At 38.3% G+C, this 15,702-nt stretch overlaps 3 protein-coding genes across 4 annotated transcripts; all 3 read left to right on the top strand.

Annotated features, from left to right (window-relative positions):
* The first annotated feature begins 1,754 nt into the window (after positions 1-1,754).
* LOC135250862 (ankyrin repeat domain-containing protein SOWAHA-like) lies at positions 1,755-3,532 on the top strand. The gene has a single exon (XM_064327625.1). The coding sequence runs from the start codon at positions 1,807-1,809 to the stop codon at positions 3,310-3,312; it is 1,506 nt and encodes a 501-aa protein (XP_064183695.1). The 5' UTR covers positions 1,755-1,806; the 3' UTR covers positions 3,313-3,532.
* Positions 3,533-5,265: 1,733 nt separating this feature from the next.
* Positions 5,266-8,335, top strand: gdf9 (growth differentiation factor 9). Its single transcript, XM_064327626.1, has 2 exons — positions 5,266-6,366; positions 6,599-8,335. Exons 1-2 carry the CDS (start codon positions 6,009-6,011, stop codon positions 7,531-7,533), a joined length of 1,293 nt encoding a protein of 430 aa, XP_064183696.1. The 5' UTR covers positions 5,266-6,008; the 3' UTR covers positions 7,534-8,335.
* A 2,601-nt stretch (positions 8,336-10,936) lies between these two features.
* Positions 10,937-14,751, top strand: LOC135250864 (cytochrome b-c1 complex subunit 8). Of its 2 annotated transcripts, none has more exons than XM_064327627.1 (3): positions 10,937-11,092; positions 13,887-14,058; positions 14,199-14,751. In XM_064327627.1, the coding sequence occupies exons 2-3, from the start codon at positions 13,905-13,907 to the stop codon at positions 14,291-14,293; spliced, it is 249 nt and encodes an 82-aa protein (XP_064183697.1). In that variant the 5' UTR covers positions 10,937-11,092; positions 13,887-13,904; the 3' UTR covers positions 14,294-14,751. The 2 variants fall into 2 exon arrangements, with proteins under 2 accessions (XP_064183697.1, XP_064183698.1); XM_064327628.1 differs by having other exon boundaries at positions 10,963-11,087.
* Positions 14,752-15,702: the final 951 nt, after the last annotated feature.

Below are 15,702 nucleotides of genomic sequence, written 5' to 3' on the forward strand. Positions count from 1 at the left end.
TTATAGGGCACTGCATCACGTTTTCTCCACTAGAAGGGCACTCATTAAGACACGTTATCGAATTTTCTTGCTCTAGAGGGCACATCATCATAATTTATTGCATGAAAGGGCACCCTAGAGGGCATATTGTGAAGGGCAGCCAATATGGCACTTCCTCTCGTTTCCGCCACTCTAGAGGGCACTTTAGCGACGCCAACCATGGGGGCACCCCCCTGGTGCCATGGGGGTCTCCCGCCCCCCCCCCCCAAATCCGCCAGTGAACTCAAACACTCATTTAAACAAATATTTCACCCAACTTAGTCACACTTTCCCTGCAATTATATTTTCTGCCAACAGAGGCTCCCACTATAGCACACAAGTAACATTTTTACTATTATTTTATAAGGAAGATCAATTCAAAGTAGTTCCATTTTGAGATATTTTCTCAAAAGACTAAACTATATTTCATGGGGCATGAGAACTTTCTCCAATTCTGGGATGTCCTGCTGTTTCGGAATGCCACTCACATTTGCACATGATGTGCCAAGGCAGCTTGTGGCAGTTACACAAAGTAAAGTCTCACTAAGTCACAAGCTCAGTTAGTGGCTTGTTAAAGTTTATACAATCACAGTCATGGAATGAAAACCAGCATACACATCGTGGGTCCTCTCCTTAGTACCAAGTTTGAGAATCAAACTATTTGATTTACTCCCTGTTAAAGATAATTTATAATATCATAGAAAATAATATATAAAATATACATTCATAATATATAATTTACAAATAGAGAACATGCAGAGAAAAGCCACAATTGACACTTGGAACTAAATTAGAAGTTCAGAGTGAAAGAACGTTTGCTGTCTACACAGTTTTTAAAAACAAGGACAAAACTGACATTTGTTAATGCGGTCATTTAATTGGGATTTAAAACTAGCAGAGTGGCAAACATTTAATCTCAGAGACTTTCTTCAATGCTGAAACATTTGCCATGGCACCACTTTATAAAGTAGTTTTTTCCAGTAAAGATTTAAATTTTATACTTACAAAAATCACTTCATACATTATACATTTATGTCAAAGTCATTCGAATTCATAATCATCAGTATCAAAATTAAATGTATAATCCAAACTCAAACTGCAATCCACAATTTTATGACAACTGCATGTGCACTTGTGTTTACATTTCAGTTACTCTCAAGCAAATGCTGCTAAAACAAGACATAATACACATATCCCACTTCTACACGGTTTCTGTATAAAGTGAAATAACAATGCACATATTAAAACATTAAATCTTGTTCTTCAGCCATCCTATATGAAATGAATACAATTCTGTACATTACGCTTTAAGTCATATAATAAATTGGTTATGTCACATCAAGATAAACTGACAATATACAGATTGGATTATCATGGTCACAGTACTTCTACACTGTTCATTTTGTCTACTGTCCACTGATTATATTGATTTCCTTTTGAGAATTCAGATGAAGCAAATGATAATTTGCAACACCTGATTTGTGTTAAGTGGACTGCATTTATATAGCGCTTTTATCCAAAGCGGACACGTGGAATTATTTTCAACATAACTGATCAAGAGATTGGCTCTTTTTTTCTCTTTTACTTTAAACTGTATAAAAAGGAGCCAATTTAAGAACGTCAGGCAATTTGATGCCACAATTGACTACATTTACCAGAAACCACCGCTAAAACCATAGTCTGTTCCCTCGCTTCCTATATCCACGCATAATTTATTCCAATTGTTCCCCAACTGAGCGTGCGCCCCGGAAGCTGCAGGTAGAAGCAGGGACAGGCTCACTGAACTGTATGATAGGCTGGATACTGGGCTTTATCATTTGTTGCGTGATAACGATGGCTTTGACTCAAGAAAATGTTTTGAAGTTCTTGGTGGAACAAGGCGGAAAGGCAAAGAATTCGGATTTGTTGAATGCGTTTAAATGTATTCTAAACAGTTGTGATGTTACGGAAAAGAAACACAAAAGGGAACTTTTCAAGATGTTCGTTAACAACGTTGCGGTCGTGAAAGAAATCGAGGGCATGAAGTACATTGTGATTAAGAAAAAGTACCAGCACTTACTGAAAGGAGACATTGCGCCACAGAAATCAAAGCTTGGGGAAAGTTCGGATTGCTGGAAAACTTTCTCCCGACTGGATTTCCGTGGCTGTTCTCATCGCGAAGTGGGTGAAAACCTCCATTCCGATCTGGACAACAACAATATTTCAATTGTTTCAAGTACTAGTGACGACCGTTTGAACAGTAACTCTTTCAATTCGCCCACCGAATTGCCTTTACCACGACAGTTATGTCCTCTTGAGCACAAGACTAGTGCCGTTTTTGCCGTAGTAGCAGTCAAATCCCAAGTAAATGCACAGGGAGCTGAACTACTGCGCAGACAAGATGGATCATACTTCAAAATATTGAATCAAGGAACAGTGGAATCCACAATGAAGCCCTACATGTTGCCTTTAAGGATGCCACCAATCCAGTTAAACACAGAAGTCCCAGTAGCAGACTGCAGGGAAATGTATATGGGTAAAGTGGCTTCAGAAGTGGACCCTTACAGATCTCTCAGAACAAAAAAGAGAGAAGTAGAGGAATGTGCGGCACCAGGATCACCCCAGATGAGGAGAGGGTACAGAAGCACAAAACCGGGTGATCAGCCCAAATACTCAGAAACCATCCCGCTGGACCGTGCAGAGCACGAGTGGCTTGTAAATTTAGCAGCAGGGCACTGGACTCAAGTCTATGGTCTCCTGCTGAAAGATAGTCAACTGTCTGAGAAGAAAGACTTCATTTCTGGCTTTACAGCTCTTCACTGGGCTGCTAAAAGTGGCAAGAGTGAGATGGTTTGTAAAATAATCGAAATATCCAAGAGAGCGGGTGTACACATTGATGTTAACAGAAAAACACATGGTGGTTACACACCTTTACACATTGCTGCCATACACGGTCAAGAATGTGTGATGACTTTACTTGTGTGTGATTACGGAGCTGACACAAACATTCGGGATAACAGTGGTAAAAAACCATATCACTACTTGCTCAAAGGTGCGTCCCCTGAACTAAGAAAGATGCTTGGTGAGCCATGGGTATTGCAGGAGTCAAATGCTGAAAGGAATGAAGATTATCATTTCCCTGAGGTTCAAAGGGGCTTTGACAGCTTAAGTCGGCTGCTTCATCCTTATGTGGGACATAAAAAGAAGCATAAACGACCACTGTTCAGTTCCATACGTGAATATCATTTATGGAAGGAGGATGAGAATGAGGAGAATACATTTAGGCCTAGACCCCTTTCAGACATGTTCCTTTGAACATGCACTATCTCTAAATTTGGGGAATCTGCATTTGACTATTTTATTTATTTGTTCCTTTTCAAACAATAACTTTAAGAAGCTATTTATACAAATAACGCACTGATTTCCCTTTCAGAAATGTATGCTCAAAGCTTGACTTGAAGGTGAAGTTTACATGCATTTCTTATTTTAGTCATTTTTAATGATTTACCATAACATATAGTTAGGTATTGTTGCATGTTGTACTATTTGTGCTAAGCTATATTTTAAAAAAGAAATTCATGCTTGTCATAGTGTACTACAAATAGTCGTTTGTGAAGCTACAGTGCAGTTCATATTTAGGCGTGACCCTAGAGAGAAGCACCCTCTCTTGTACTAATTTGATGTTATCCTATTGTTTGAAAACTGATATGAGCATTAAGGTGCAAAATGCAGGTTGTCTGGGTGACAGTTTGTGTTTCTACAAAACATGGACATGGAGTGTTTACCAGTGAAGAAACAATGCTTTTATCACATCAACATTCTAAGTGCTGTTGTATATTGAGAAAAATGATGCAATATATAGCACTGTTTTTAAAACTTGCTCAAAGTTTTACAAAATTGTTTACAATAAATTCTGTGAATGGTTCACATCACTGTATGATTTATATGGAGGAAATTATGTCAGCTGTAGTATATGTGGCACTCTGATCACTGAGTCTTGCAGAGACAGACTCAATCTCTATTCCTTCAGAATAACCCCTGGTCTGTGACCTGGGTGATGACACCTGTGCTTCTCAGATTGGGAATTAAGTGCGTTGTACATTTTTGTGAGAGCAAGGACACGCTTCTTGAATAAATAATGGTCTGTACATAAAGTAAACCATACATCATTTATTTCCAGATTGTAAGAGAACATGTTATTCGGCTAGATGATTTACAAATAAAAAATAGAAGATCCCCAATAATTTACATTAGTGTTAAATATTGCTTTTTACAGTAGGAGAAATAACATGCATTCACTCAGTGTCTTCAGTGATGCTTGCATCTTACCTGGAGAACTTGTCCTGGCAGGTTTGGTTCTGACCTTTCTGTAGCATGTAGGTATGAGTCATCACAAACCTGCATTACTCTGACAAACACAAAGGCATGACTCGCCAGTTCAATTACAAATGACACACTGACAACTCTTCACAAGCTTAAGGCAGACTGATGGAAACGATTGTGTTTACATACATGAGTAAGAGCCGTCAATGTGGAGGTATTTCATAAAGAGGCATTAATGAGCTTGCTGACTAACTTTATTGTGGAACAATAAAGTTTTGTGAAACAAATCTGGCATCAAACCAGACTTATTATACATGCTACATTGCAGGTTACCTGATGTCCATTCTGGCAATGTGTTTAGATCAGCAACATCCTTATTAATGAAACCATATATTCTTCTATATGAAAAACTTAGGACCACATGAGACAGTTGAGCTACAGCGACATTATTTTTCTCATTAATAATTCTGAGGAAGATGCTGTGAAGCTCAACAGGAAGACTTGTGGACGCCTGATTGACTAGTGGGGTCACTAGCATGTGATGAGATGCCATCATCCCGGCTGACTGAATACATGCCTTCCCTGGGCAATGGAAATGCCAAGTGTGCTTTGCCCAGAGGTGCTGCCAGCCACAGTTGGTACATTTTCATTCAGTCTTCAATAATTTACTAGGCAGCCAACATTGCCTCTAAAACATTCACACCCTTTTCCATTTGATTATTTGTCATAAGCCTAATAAACACTGTTCTGTTCCTTCCCATTTCTGTCTTCAACCCTTTACAAACTAAGTGATTAGCATCTCTACCTTTGACAAGCATATGGAATTAGCTTGATTGAACATTCTGGTTTCAGTTAACTGAATGATAACAGATGATATCAGTTAACTGGATAATACCATATACAATAAAGGTAACTTCGGTTGTCACATTGAATCATTCACTTTGGCCAGGGGGGGCGAGGCAGACACCAGGCTCAATGGCCCATAAGGATATGATCTCAACAAGTGAGGCAACAGTATGCCTGATTTTTCATTGTTTCTGGATGTGGCAGTAACCTACACTGCTATAGACCGGATTAGTTTCAGAACTTTGGGGGCATCACGAGCGTGTGAAGCCTTACAACGAAAATGACCGTCAAACTGTTTTCACTGATTTTAGTTTATTATCAATACCAGGGTGGTGGATATGCCTTTAATTCCAATCCGTAATACTCTTTGATGGTATAGTTTTTGCCCATACAAAAGTGTACTGCATTTCAACAGAATAGGGTTGTGCTGGGGAAAACATTGATTGCTCTTCATTCTTCGTACAGCAAACCAAAGAATTACCAACCGGGGAAGTAAACACTATGATAGCTCGTTTCTCTTATTCGCAACCCCCCATTTAGGCTAGATGTTTTCTACTCACTCTCAATCCTGCAATTCTGAAGACAGACTAAGAAATTCACCAAGTGTTTCAGTGGCCATGTGCTAATAAACACAAAATGAAATGAAGGCCTAGCCATATGGATTTTAAAAAATAATACGAAGCTACCGGTTTTGCCTCCTTTTTCTGTGGGACTTTCAGGACGTTTTGATTAGCCAAACTTCTTTTGATTAGGCACACCTGTTTAAAGCAGCGCACGAATAGGTTGCTTGGTGCCGAGGGCTGATCTTTGAGTCTATTCGGGATAATTGTGGAATAATTACGATGGAGACTCTAGTGAAAATAATTATTGTACTTTACTTCCATGGAATTATTTTACCTCGGGTTTTCGTTGGCTTTCCCGGTACATCCTCACAAGACACAGCCGACGCCCCGGAAGATACTGTCGACTCCACTGTTTACGGCACCATATTGTCCCCCCTGTTGAAAGCTTTATCGGAGCAGGCTACATGGGGAGATTTTGCCCCGAAACTAATCCCTGAATCCAAATACGTTCGTTACATGAAAAGACTCTACAGAGTGGCTTCAAAGCAGAAGAGGAGTCAGGAAGGTACTTCAAGTCAGCTGTACAACACCGTGAGATTGATCACTCCACGAGATGAATGCCTTCAACAAAGCAAAGGTATCAATACTTTCTGAAACCTCGTGACACGCGAAGTTTATAACTTGGTGGAAAAAGGTGCCATGTAGAATTATAAATGTTTTCTGTTTTTCTTTGTTTATAAAATTACTATATTTGTTTTTATAAATTAAATTGTATTTAATTGGTTTTAAAATCAAACTGCAGGCTATGTGATTGCCAAGTTGACTTTAACAACTAAATGAGCCATAACATGTCTCATATTTTGTTGTAGAGATTTTTATGCAAGATCTTTCCTACAACCTTGAACGTGTACGAGTGAACGAACAGCTTTTGAAGTCTGTCTTCCTCTACTCCTTTGAGAAGGACCAGACCAGTTCATTCACCTCAGTCTGCTACCTGGACGTCCAAGAGCAGGAACATGATCATCAGCAGCTTTGCCCTAGTAATCACTACTCTGTGAAATTTCCAGTTCGCACAGAAAGGAGTCGCCGTAAATGGGTAGAGGTCGACGTTACTGCTTTTCTCCACCCCCTTATTAAGTCCCAAAAGAAAGGCATCCACCTGCTTATCAACCTGACCTGTGTGACAGATGGAAGACCTGACAGCAGGAACCTGGGTCACAGAGGTCCTGTGGAACTCACTATCAGATCACCCTCTCTCCTCTTGTACCTCAATGACACCAGTGAGCTGGCTTATCAGAGGTGGCCCACTGCAGCTGAGTCAGAAAATCCGATGGCTGGTTTGGTGGCAGGAGCAGAGAAGAACCATGTGCAGCATGGGCCAGATAAAAGGGCTTCACGGTGGAGACGCAACTTACCAAATAGCGAAATGGCTCAGTCCAGCCTGGCACCCAGCCCTGTGGACCACTTCCTGAATTATGCATTCCCAACAGATGACTGTGGCTTGTATGACTTCAGAGTAAGCTTCAGCCAGCTCAAACTAGACCACTGGATCATAGCTCCGCACAAATATAACCCCCGCTACTGTAAAGGTATTTGTCCAAGGGCCATGGGATTCATCTATGGTTCCCCTGTACACACTATGGTGCAAAACATCATTTATGAGAAGCTGGACTCCTCAGTACCTAGGCCCTCATGTGTGCCTTCTGAATATAATCCCTTGAGTGTTTTAACCATTGAAAAGGATGGCTCCATTGCCTACAAGGAATATGAGGATATGATTGCCACAAAGTGTACATGTCGGTGAACTGTTATTCCTGTATTCACTCAGTTTTACTACGATCCATATGATTAACTTGCCACCTCGCATATTTGGACTTTTTTTCTCATCTTTTCATTTTTGGACCCTTACCAGTGAATGTGACAAATTACTGAAATGACTGTGCATGAGGACTACATGTATCTAGAGCAGAAGAATTTACTTAACCAAATGTTTTGTTTGCCAACATATTTTGGCCAAACTTAGAAAATTTGTAAATGCTGAAATACTTTTTTGTTATTGTAACCATTTAACTAAAAACAGCAGTATCCTTTTGTTCCATTATTGTTGATAGTTGCCTTTGTAACGCAGTGTTGCACAAAGGGGGAAAATGAAAAGGCCTGTTTTCTTCGATTCTGGGTTATAGATATCCTTTTAAGTTATTTTTGTTAATTTATTTTTTGATGTTATCTTTCTGTTTTTTCTTGCTTAATGCATCAACACAATTGGTAACATTTTAAGTAAACCTGTTCTGGACAAAATATATAAATTGTAGTCAAAAACTCTTAGAGATGACTTTTACTGTTAATTTTATACCTTCAGACTGCAGATAGTTGTCTCATGGACAACTTAATGTGTCAGTCTGTATTTATTATCCTCAGTCATGAAATTACTGTATGCTGAATGGAGAGGACTGATTTGGTAATCTGAATGCATCATACAACAGTGATATTTAATATGTATATTGTGTACATGGATTGTAAGGTCTGGTTGGGCTGATGCTGAATTCACAAAATATTTTTGAATATTGCTATATTCATTGGAAAGAATAAAAAAGCAAGCACATGTCCATCTATGATTTTCTAATTTATATGATTGATGATACAATTGGTGATTTAATAATTTAACATTTAAGCCACTAAATGGCAAGAATTTTGCTTTTTTATCTATCAATGTTAAGCTTACTGCAATGTTAGATTTGTTTTGCTGCAGTATTTAGTTGGTCCCTGTACGACATGGCATCTTAAGGTTTCTTTCCACTCGCCACCACTGTTAAATTTATTTCACTACAGTGTATGATTCTTTGGGTACTAAAAATGATTCATGCAGTACTCATTCAGTCTATTCATCATGTCAAGGTCAACATAGGCCCTTTGCTGCAGTTTTAAACAGAACCAAAAAGAACACGTCACCCCAATATTGGCTTCCCCACACTGGTTACTGCTCTCATTTAGAATTTAAAATATTTATTATTGCATTTCTTGCATGGCTCAGTAGCTCACAGAATGTCTGGCTCCTGCAAACCACAGGTCTCTCTTGAGGTCATCAGGGAAGTGTTTTCAGTGCCTACCTAAATAATGCTTAAAGGCAAAGGGTGACAGAGACCAAGACTGTGAAATATCCTTCTTTTCTTAATGGAAAATGTGACTTGTTTCAGTTTAATGTTCACTTTTTGCTTCTGTGAAAACAAACACAATGATAAAGAGAATTTGTTTTATTGAATGTACTGCACAAGGAGCATGAAAAGGGGCAGCTGGTTATGGTATTGTTGGTTAGGGTTCACGCTTGGTTGACCAGTCAGTCCGTATGATTTGTTTTTCTGAGCATGCACTGTAAGAAAGATAATTAATTATAGGATGGATGATTGGAGGATGAAGTGTGGATGATTTTGAAATGGCGTATACCAATATGAAGTATTTTAATTGTCGTTTATAATAATTTCTTTCTTCTGTTTGTGTACATTACTTACCTATGTGGCAAAAAAATATTATTTGTCAGGCTCAATTTGAATTTGAGATTAGGCCTCTGTGTTCTCAAAATATGTAATGTCTACTAAGCATACTGCCTAGTGTTTAGTACATATTTTTTGTATGTAATGGGCAGTATGTGAAAACTATCCTTCATACTTTATTCCAGTGGTACTGCAAAAGTGTTGTAGGACATCTCGTCCTTGTACTAAAAAGGCACCACATATTCCTCTCTGATTTATGGGACCCAAAGATGGCTCTGCCTCTTCCTCTATGTGGCACCTCCTAAAAAGTATGGTTTACTTCCCAGAGTGCTCCTGAACCACTGAATTCTATCATATGGAATGAAAGTTGCAGAAACCAATATGGTGTCCATTGCACCACACCACTCATTGTCACCATGGGTTATTGTGGAGAAACTCATGCCTCTTATGCCTTTTTCTACCAAACTAAGGTGTTTAGAGTCATATTTTCAACCCAGTTATACCCATAATGCATATAAAAATTGCTATCAATGCCTGATTTTGCTTGACGCTTGTTAGCTAGCAAGATGACGTAAATGTCTGTTGTGTAGTTTTTTATTTATTTATTTTGTTTTTATAACTCGTAAATCTGAGGGAAAAAAATAAAAATAGATTTTTTTACAATAACTTGATATGCAAAACACATCCTTTGGAGAAAGAAGTTGTACAATTTTTTGCTCAGGATAAGATACAATTTTTTAAGTTTTCCTCTATGGGAAATCTCATTGTTTCAAATGACTTCCTAGGGCTAGTCAGACCTCTGTGTCCAGTCCATAGGTCCAGTCACTGTTTTGCGATGTGCGGGACTTTAACACGTTTCAGATGGATCTGCGATGTCACCCTATCGCTGCCTAATGTTGATGTAACATTTACAGATCAGGCAGTGTGCGCATGTGCGGTACAAATGAGACAGCAATTTTTTTTTTGTCCCTGCAGGAACTTTTTTTTTAAACATTCACATAAACATCATACACTTCATTGTACAAACAACACAGGTAACTGCCAGAGTACACACTAATCCATTATACCATATTTGACTAAAATAATTTTCAGTTTTCACAGCATTCTTATTTCTAAATTTCTAATTGTAGTGCCATATTCATTCAGTTGTGCAGCGATACTAAGATACACTATGTGGCCAAAAGTATGTGGAAAGCATGACAACCAGCATCTCATCCAAAATTATGGGCATTAATATGGAGTTGGTCCACCCTTTGCTGCTATAACAACTGCCTCTCTTCTGGGAAGGCTTTATACTATATGTTGGAGCATTGCTACAGGGATTTGCTTCCATTGAGCCAGAAAAGCATTCGTAAGGTCGAGTACTGATTGGGCGATTATGCCTGCCTCACAGTTGGCTTTCCAACTGATCCCAAACGTGTTGGATGGGGTTGAGGTCAGGGCTCTGTGAAGGCCAATCATGTCCTTCCACACCATTCTTGACAAAACCATTTCTACAGTATATGGACCTCACTGTGTGCCCGGGGGTTATGCCATGCTGAAACAGGCAAGGGCCTTTCCCCCAACTGTTTGGGGCACACATAATTGTCTAGAATGTGATTGCATGGCGTAGTATTAAAATTTGCCTTCACAGGATCTATGTGGCCTAGCCCAAACCATGAAAAACAGCCCCAGGCCAAGGGGTGTCCCATAGACCGTATAAAAATAGGGGTGTCCACATACTTTTATTCACATTGTGTTCCTTTAAGGGAAACATCTTTGGCTACACTTTTCCTCCGCCCTTCGGTTGTCACCGGAACATACGTATGATCTACCCGGAAGTTCAAAATGACCCTGATCGTACGTCGCCATTAGAGAGACACTTGGAGAAGTAAGGTAACGAAATAACCAAAATAAATATAAATAATGGTTTAAAATGTTATACTAGCTTTAAGGCATGGCTGTCTGTGTTTAGAAAACATGACTTAATTATTCAGAATTATATTACAGTGTATCTGAACGTTTGGTTTCAGCTAGTGTTAGCGCTGTATAAATTGTTAAATTCTCCCTTGTGAAAGTCAAGCAAGGTCTCCTTAATTTCCCAGGTAGCTGACGTTTAGCAGCTAGCAGCGACCATAGCGATATATTTTCTAGCAAAGTGACTCAACCTGGTTGTGGCCATTTAGATTATCAAGTTGTAGTTTAGGTGTGAATCGTTGCAATTTTTGAAGTTAGCAAGGTTAATCACTTTATTACTGGCTAACTGGCTAGTTGTTTGGGTAGCTGTAAAGCTACACAGGTAGACGTTAGTTAGCACCTAGTCAGGTAACTTTCGTTGTGTAACTTACCAGCTGCTGAGTGACAGGACTAGGACTCACATGCTAATTGGCCAGCTATTGGAGATTTTACTTTTCCAGCTCAGGGAGGTAAATTTGGAACTGCAGTGCTGAAAAGGCTGCCTAGACTTAATGGTCTTAGATCACTGCCTCATCAACTTGGTTCCAGGCCCCAAGCAGACAACTCCTGTGAAACCCCGCAAAAATATGGAGTAAGATGAATGGATCGTCGCAACCCCTCGATTAGCGTTAGCTTTACATTTCCCCATTGGGAATGTGAGGGATTTGGAAAGCTAACCAGCTATCTGTGTTTCTGGCTACCGTAGGACTTTTACGCGAGTAATAAAAATGTGCAAACACTTTGGGAATGGTACGTTGATATTGTGACCGGAAAGATGAACTAGCTATCAGTTAGATCCGCTATGCTAACGTTGAGTATACTGCTGACCGAATCTGAGGAGGCTGTTAATGTGCCGTTGACTTTAGTGATGATACTACATATAGTAGCCTATAGGTATGGCTCGTTCCATGTGAAGCCAGTAACTTCTTGACTTCACCCTCTTTATTGTCGGCAACTGTGAATACATATTAGCATATTAGAATACATATTGCTGTCAATCTGAAAGAGTAATCTCTTTGAAGTTTTATGACTTGATTTATAAAAGTTTTCATATTTGAAATTGTGTATTATGTATGAAATGTGAAAAGTATAGGCTATAGGTAGGACCAGCACTTTTTCAAATTAAATTTTTAAGGAACATTGTGAAGATCAAACCTAGTACATAAAGTTTAACCCTCTTGAACCTTTTCCAATATTTCTGTTCTGAAAGTGGTACCAAAGCTTTATTGTGGAAGGAAATGACGTTTTCAGACACTGGGCCTAATAAACAAAACTTTTCTTAAATTCTTCTTTTGTTCTTAGTAAAAGTTCCTACAAAAAACCAGTGTCCAATTCATAAAAGAGCCTAGGCTGTTCAAGGCTATATTGTCTGCTAGTCCACCAGTTTGACCACCAGCTTGCTTAACCACTCTTGAGCAGCTAGAAGTGTTGAAAACTCAGATTAATGTTTAGAATGTATATGGCATTGGGCAAACAGGTGGCACAATAAATCTGGCCCATTTTATGCAGGGAATTTCACTTTCAATATCCGATGGATAATGGTGCTTTAAATCTAAAGCTGGGATTTTTCTTTGTCCTATTATATCAAATGGGTCTGATAATTTTACTTTTATGCCAATACAGATACAATTCTAGTGAGCTCCTAGTGCCAAAAGTAATATGTCTACTAAATTCTCTGCTAGAGATAGGTAGTTACCTACTTCCCTTGTAATGCCCCCATCTCAATACATTTAGGCTAGCTCCCTGGAAAAATAGCATTTGAATGTGATATGAACCAGTATTGCCAATGTACTGGTTGGTAGATCACGTTGTGCTGGCCATTGAAAAAGTAGATTTCAAGCCAAAAATTGTGTGCATTCCTGGCTTAAACGAGAAGTTTCTAAAACGAGCTTAGACCAGCCATTGCTAAATGTTTGGTTTGGCTGCACGCTTGTGGGTCTTTATATGTCACTGTCAGTCATTACCAATAAGTAAATGAAATGAACTACATGTTCCTAACACGGTCATTATGTGAAATAAAATGAAGACTAAAATGCGTAAGAAAAAAAAAAATTTTTTTGTAAACTGAAATAAAAATTTGTTTTGGGGAGAAAAAAGGAAATTAAACTAAAACTACCAAACCTGTTCTTAAAATTAACTAAAGCTGAATTGAAATTTAATGTTATTCAGATACTGTAGGTTAGTTAATGTAGTTAAAATCAATAGCATATATAATAATATATTATATTAATAAAGTAATTGATTGTATTGATAAACAATTGTTGTTAATGAAGTCTATAATTATTTGGAATTACTTTGCATGAATAATAAATAATTCTAAATAGAAACATTCTGCATATGCATTACACATAGATTTTGATCTCACCAAAGAGCATTTTCAGATGAGAAAAAAGATGAGTACCCAAACATTTATGGAACAATTCATAATCACAGTTAACAATAAATCAATGTTTTGTGAATGAGGCCTTTGGACCTTTGCAAGTTCTGATATTTTCATATGAAATTATGAGCTATGGAGGGGGAGACCACCCTCCACTGGTTGGCTTGGTGTAAAGTACAGGTAGAAAGGATTTAACAGAAATGTAATAAGGGGTCTATGACAGCAAATACATTTGGTTCAGCTGGTTACAGTTGAGGTAATAACAGAGCTGGAATAGTAGAAGTCCAAATGAAGGTAAGTATAGTGCAGTTTATAGGCAGGGTGATGCATATATTTTTGTGTTCTTAACCCCAGATCAGATCTCAGAACACCATGGGCCGCCACTTTGGAGATTTGGCGAGGATCAGGCATGTGATCACCTACAGCATCTCCCCATTTGAACAAAGGGCCTTTCCCAACTATTTCTCCAAGGGAATTCCCAATGTGTGGAGACGATTCACAGGATCCGTCTTCAAAGTTGCTCCCCGTAAGTTTGATTCCTCATTCTTGCACTGGTTTATTACATTAATAATAGAAGTAGAAGTTGGAAAAACTTCTCAAACGTCATATTACAAAGACTGGTGTTTAAGGTTCAAATTTTAACATTTTTTTATTATTCTTTTGAAGCAATGGTGCTGCTGTACCTCACCTACACATGGGGCAACCACGTCCATGAACAGGGCAAGAGGAAGGATCCCAAACTTTATGAGAATGACGAGTAGCATGAGGCAAAGAGAGCTTGGTGGACATCCATCATCAAATACATCACCGTCTGTTCTTGAGCTGCTTTCACCAAGAAATTAAATATTTATTTGTCATCTTCGTTCTAATAAAATTGAAGATACTATTGCCTAGAAACCTGTTCATTGTTATAAGCCCAATTTCAGCAACTATATTTATATGTGAAGTGGTATAGTTATGACTATCAGCTGCACTTGGCCAAAGCAATGGATTTGAGTGTCATCTTCAATAGGGTGCTTTGCTGTTAATCTTTCCCACAGGAAAACTAGACTTTATCATTTTAAAACCAGATGTATTTTCTTTCCAGTTATTTTTGTGCGACTTTTTAAATCGGCTGATGTTCTGTATTGACTGGTAAAATGAATGTGTTTAAGTAAAAAGACATCCTAAGTATTTTACATTTCACTAATAAAGGAAATTTAGTCTTGGTGAACTTGCAGTTCTGCATCAGAGAGCTATTTTTGATTGCCAAACTAAAAGCACAACAAAATTGAAGCTGTACTGGATGTTAATGCTTTATATATTCTTGAAATGTGCAGGTGACTGAAGATAATTCTTAACATTATTTAATGACATTTAATCAAAGAACTGTACTGAACGTGAATCTAGTACCTTGCATTCATCTTAATATATTTTCATTTTTTTAAGTCCTCTTCACAGTAAAGGTTAATTGAATCCTATAGTTAAGTGTCTTACACTTAGGCTTTGTTCATACTGAACTTTTTCCCTCAAGTGACACAGTTTGAATGTTTTTAGAACAGTATGAACAGAAAAGTTTGCTTGGAATTGTTTTTTTTTCCACTTCCAGTTCATGCGACATCTATATGTGAAAATCAGATACGTAGCCATGCTATTTTCATGCAACTCTTGTGTGGATGCTGAAGTTATAATTGTTCAGTCCATGAATGCCTAATGCTCATTTATGCCAATTTGGTGGAGTATGCCCTCGTTTTAAAGACAAGGTTGGTACAGAAGGGCATTCCTTGCACAAACTGTGGCACATTGCATTATAGGCATTTAGCAGACACTCCTATCCAGAGTGACTTGCACAACTTTTTACATAGCATTTACGTTGCATCCATTTATACAACTGCATATATACTGATATGCTTTACAGAGGATACAGAAAGAAAAAAGGCCAAAACTTGTACAAGCAAAAAGCAAGTGAAGTAAAGAAAAAACACCCCAGTGTGAAGAAAAATTAAACAATGAAACTTTCAAATGATGGTGAGAAAAAACTCCCCAAAGGGAAATTTTTTGGGGTGAAACCCAGCTACAGAGGGGGAGCCCATCCTACACTGGCTGGCCTGGTGTAACAGTAAAAATTGAATGAATGGTAACAGAATTGGAATGAGGGATATATTCGAACCAATGATTAAACCATCGGCTG

This window comes from Anguilla rostrata, chromosome 3 (assembly GCF_018555375.3).
Source record: "Anguilla rostrata isolate EN2019 chromosome 3, ASM1855537v3, whole genome shotgun sequence".
Classification (NCBI taxonomy): Eukaryota; Metazoa; Chordata; class Actinopteri; order Anguilliformes; family Anguillidae; genus Anguilla; species Anguilla rostrata.

What these genes read in the sequence shown, in the direction of transcription:
- LOC135250862 (XM_064327625.1), top strand. Translation starts at nt 1,807, where the DNA reads ATGATAGGCTGGATACTGGGCTTTATCATTTGTTGCGTGATAACGATG.
- gdf9 (XM_064327626.1), top strand. Translation starts at nt 6,009, where the DNA reads ATGGAGACTCTAGTGAAAATAATTATTGTACTTTACTTCCATGGAATT. An exon ending in ATGCCTTCAACAAAGCAAAG is followed by an intron (nt 6,367 to 6,598) that starts GTATCAATACTT and finishes ATTTTGTTGTAG; the next exon opens with AGATTTTTATGCAAGATCTT.
- LOC135250864 (XM_064327627.1), top strand. Translation starts at nt 13,905, where the DNA reads ATGGGCCGCCACTTTGGAGATTTGGCGAGGATCAGGCATGTGATCACC. An exon ending in CGTCTTCAAAGTTGCTCCCC is followed by an intron (nt 14,059 to 14,198) that starts GTAAGTTTGATT and finishes ATTCTTTTGAAG; the next exon opens with CAATGGTGCTGCTGTACCTC.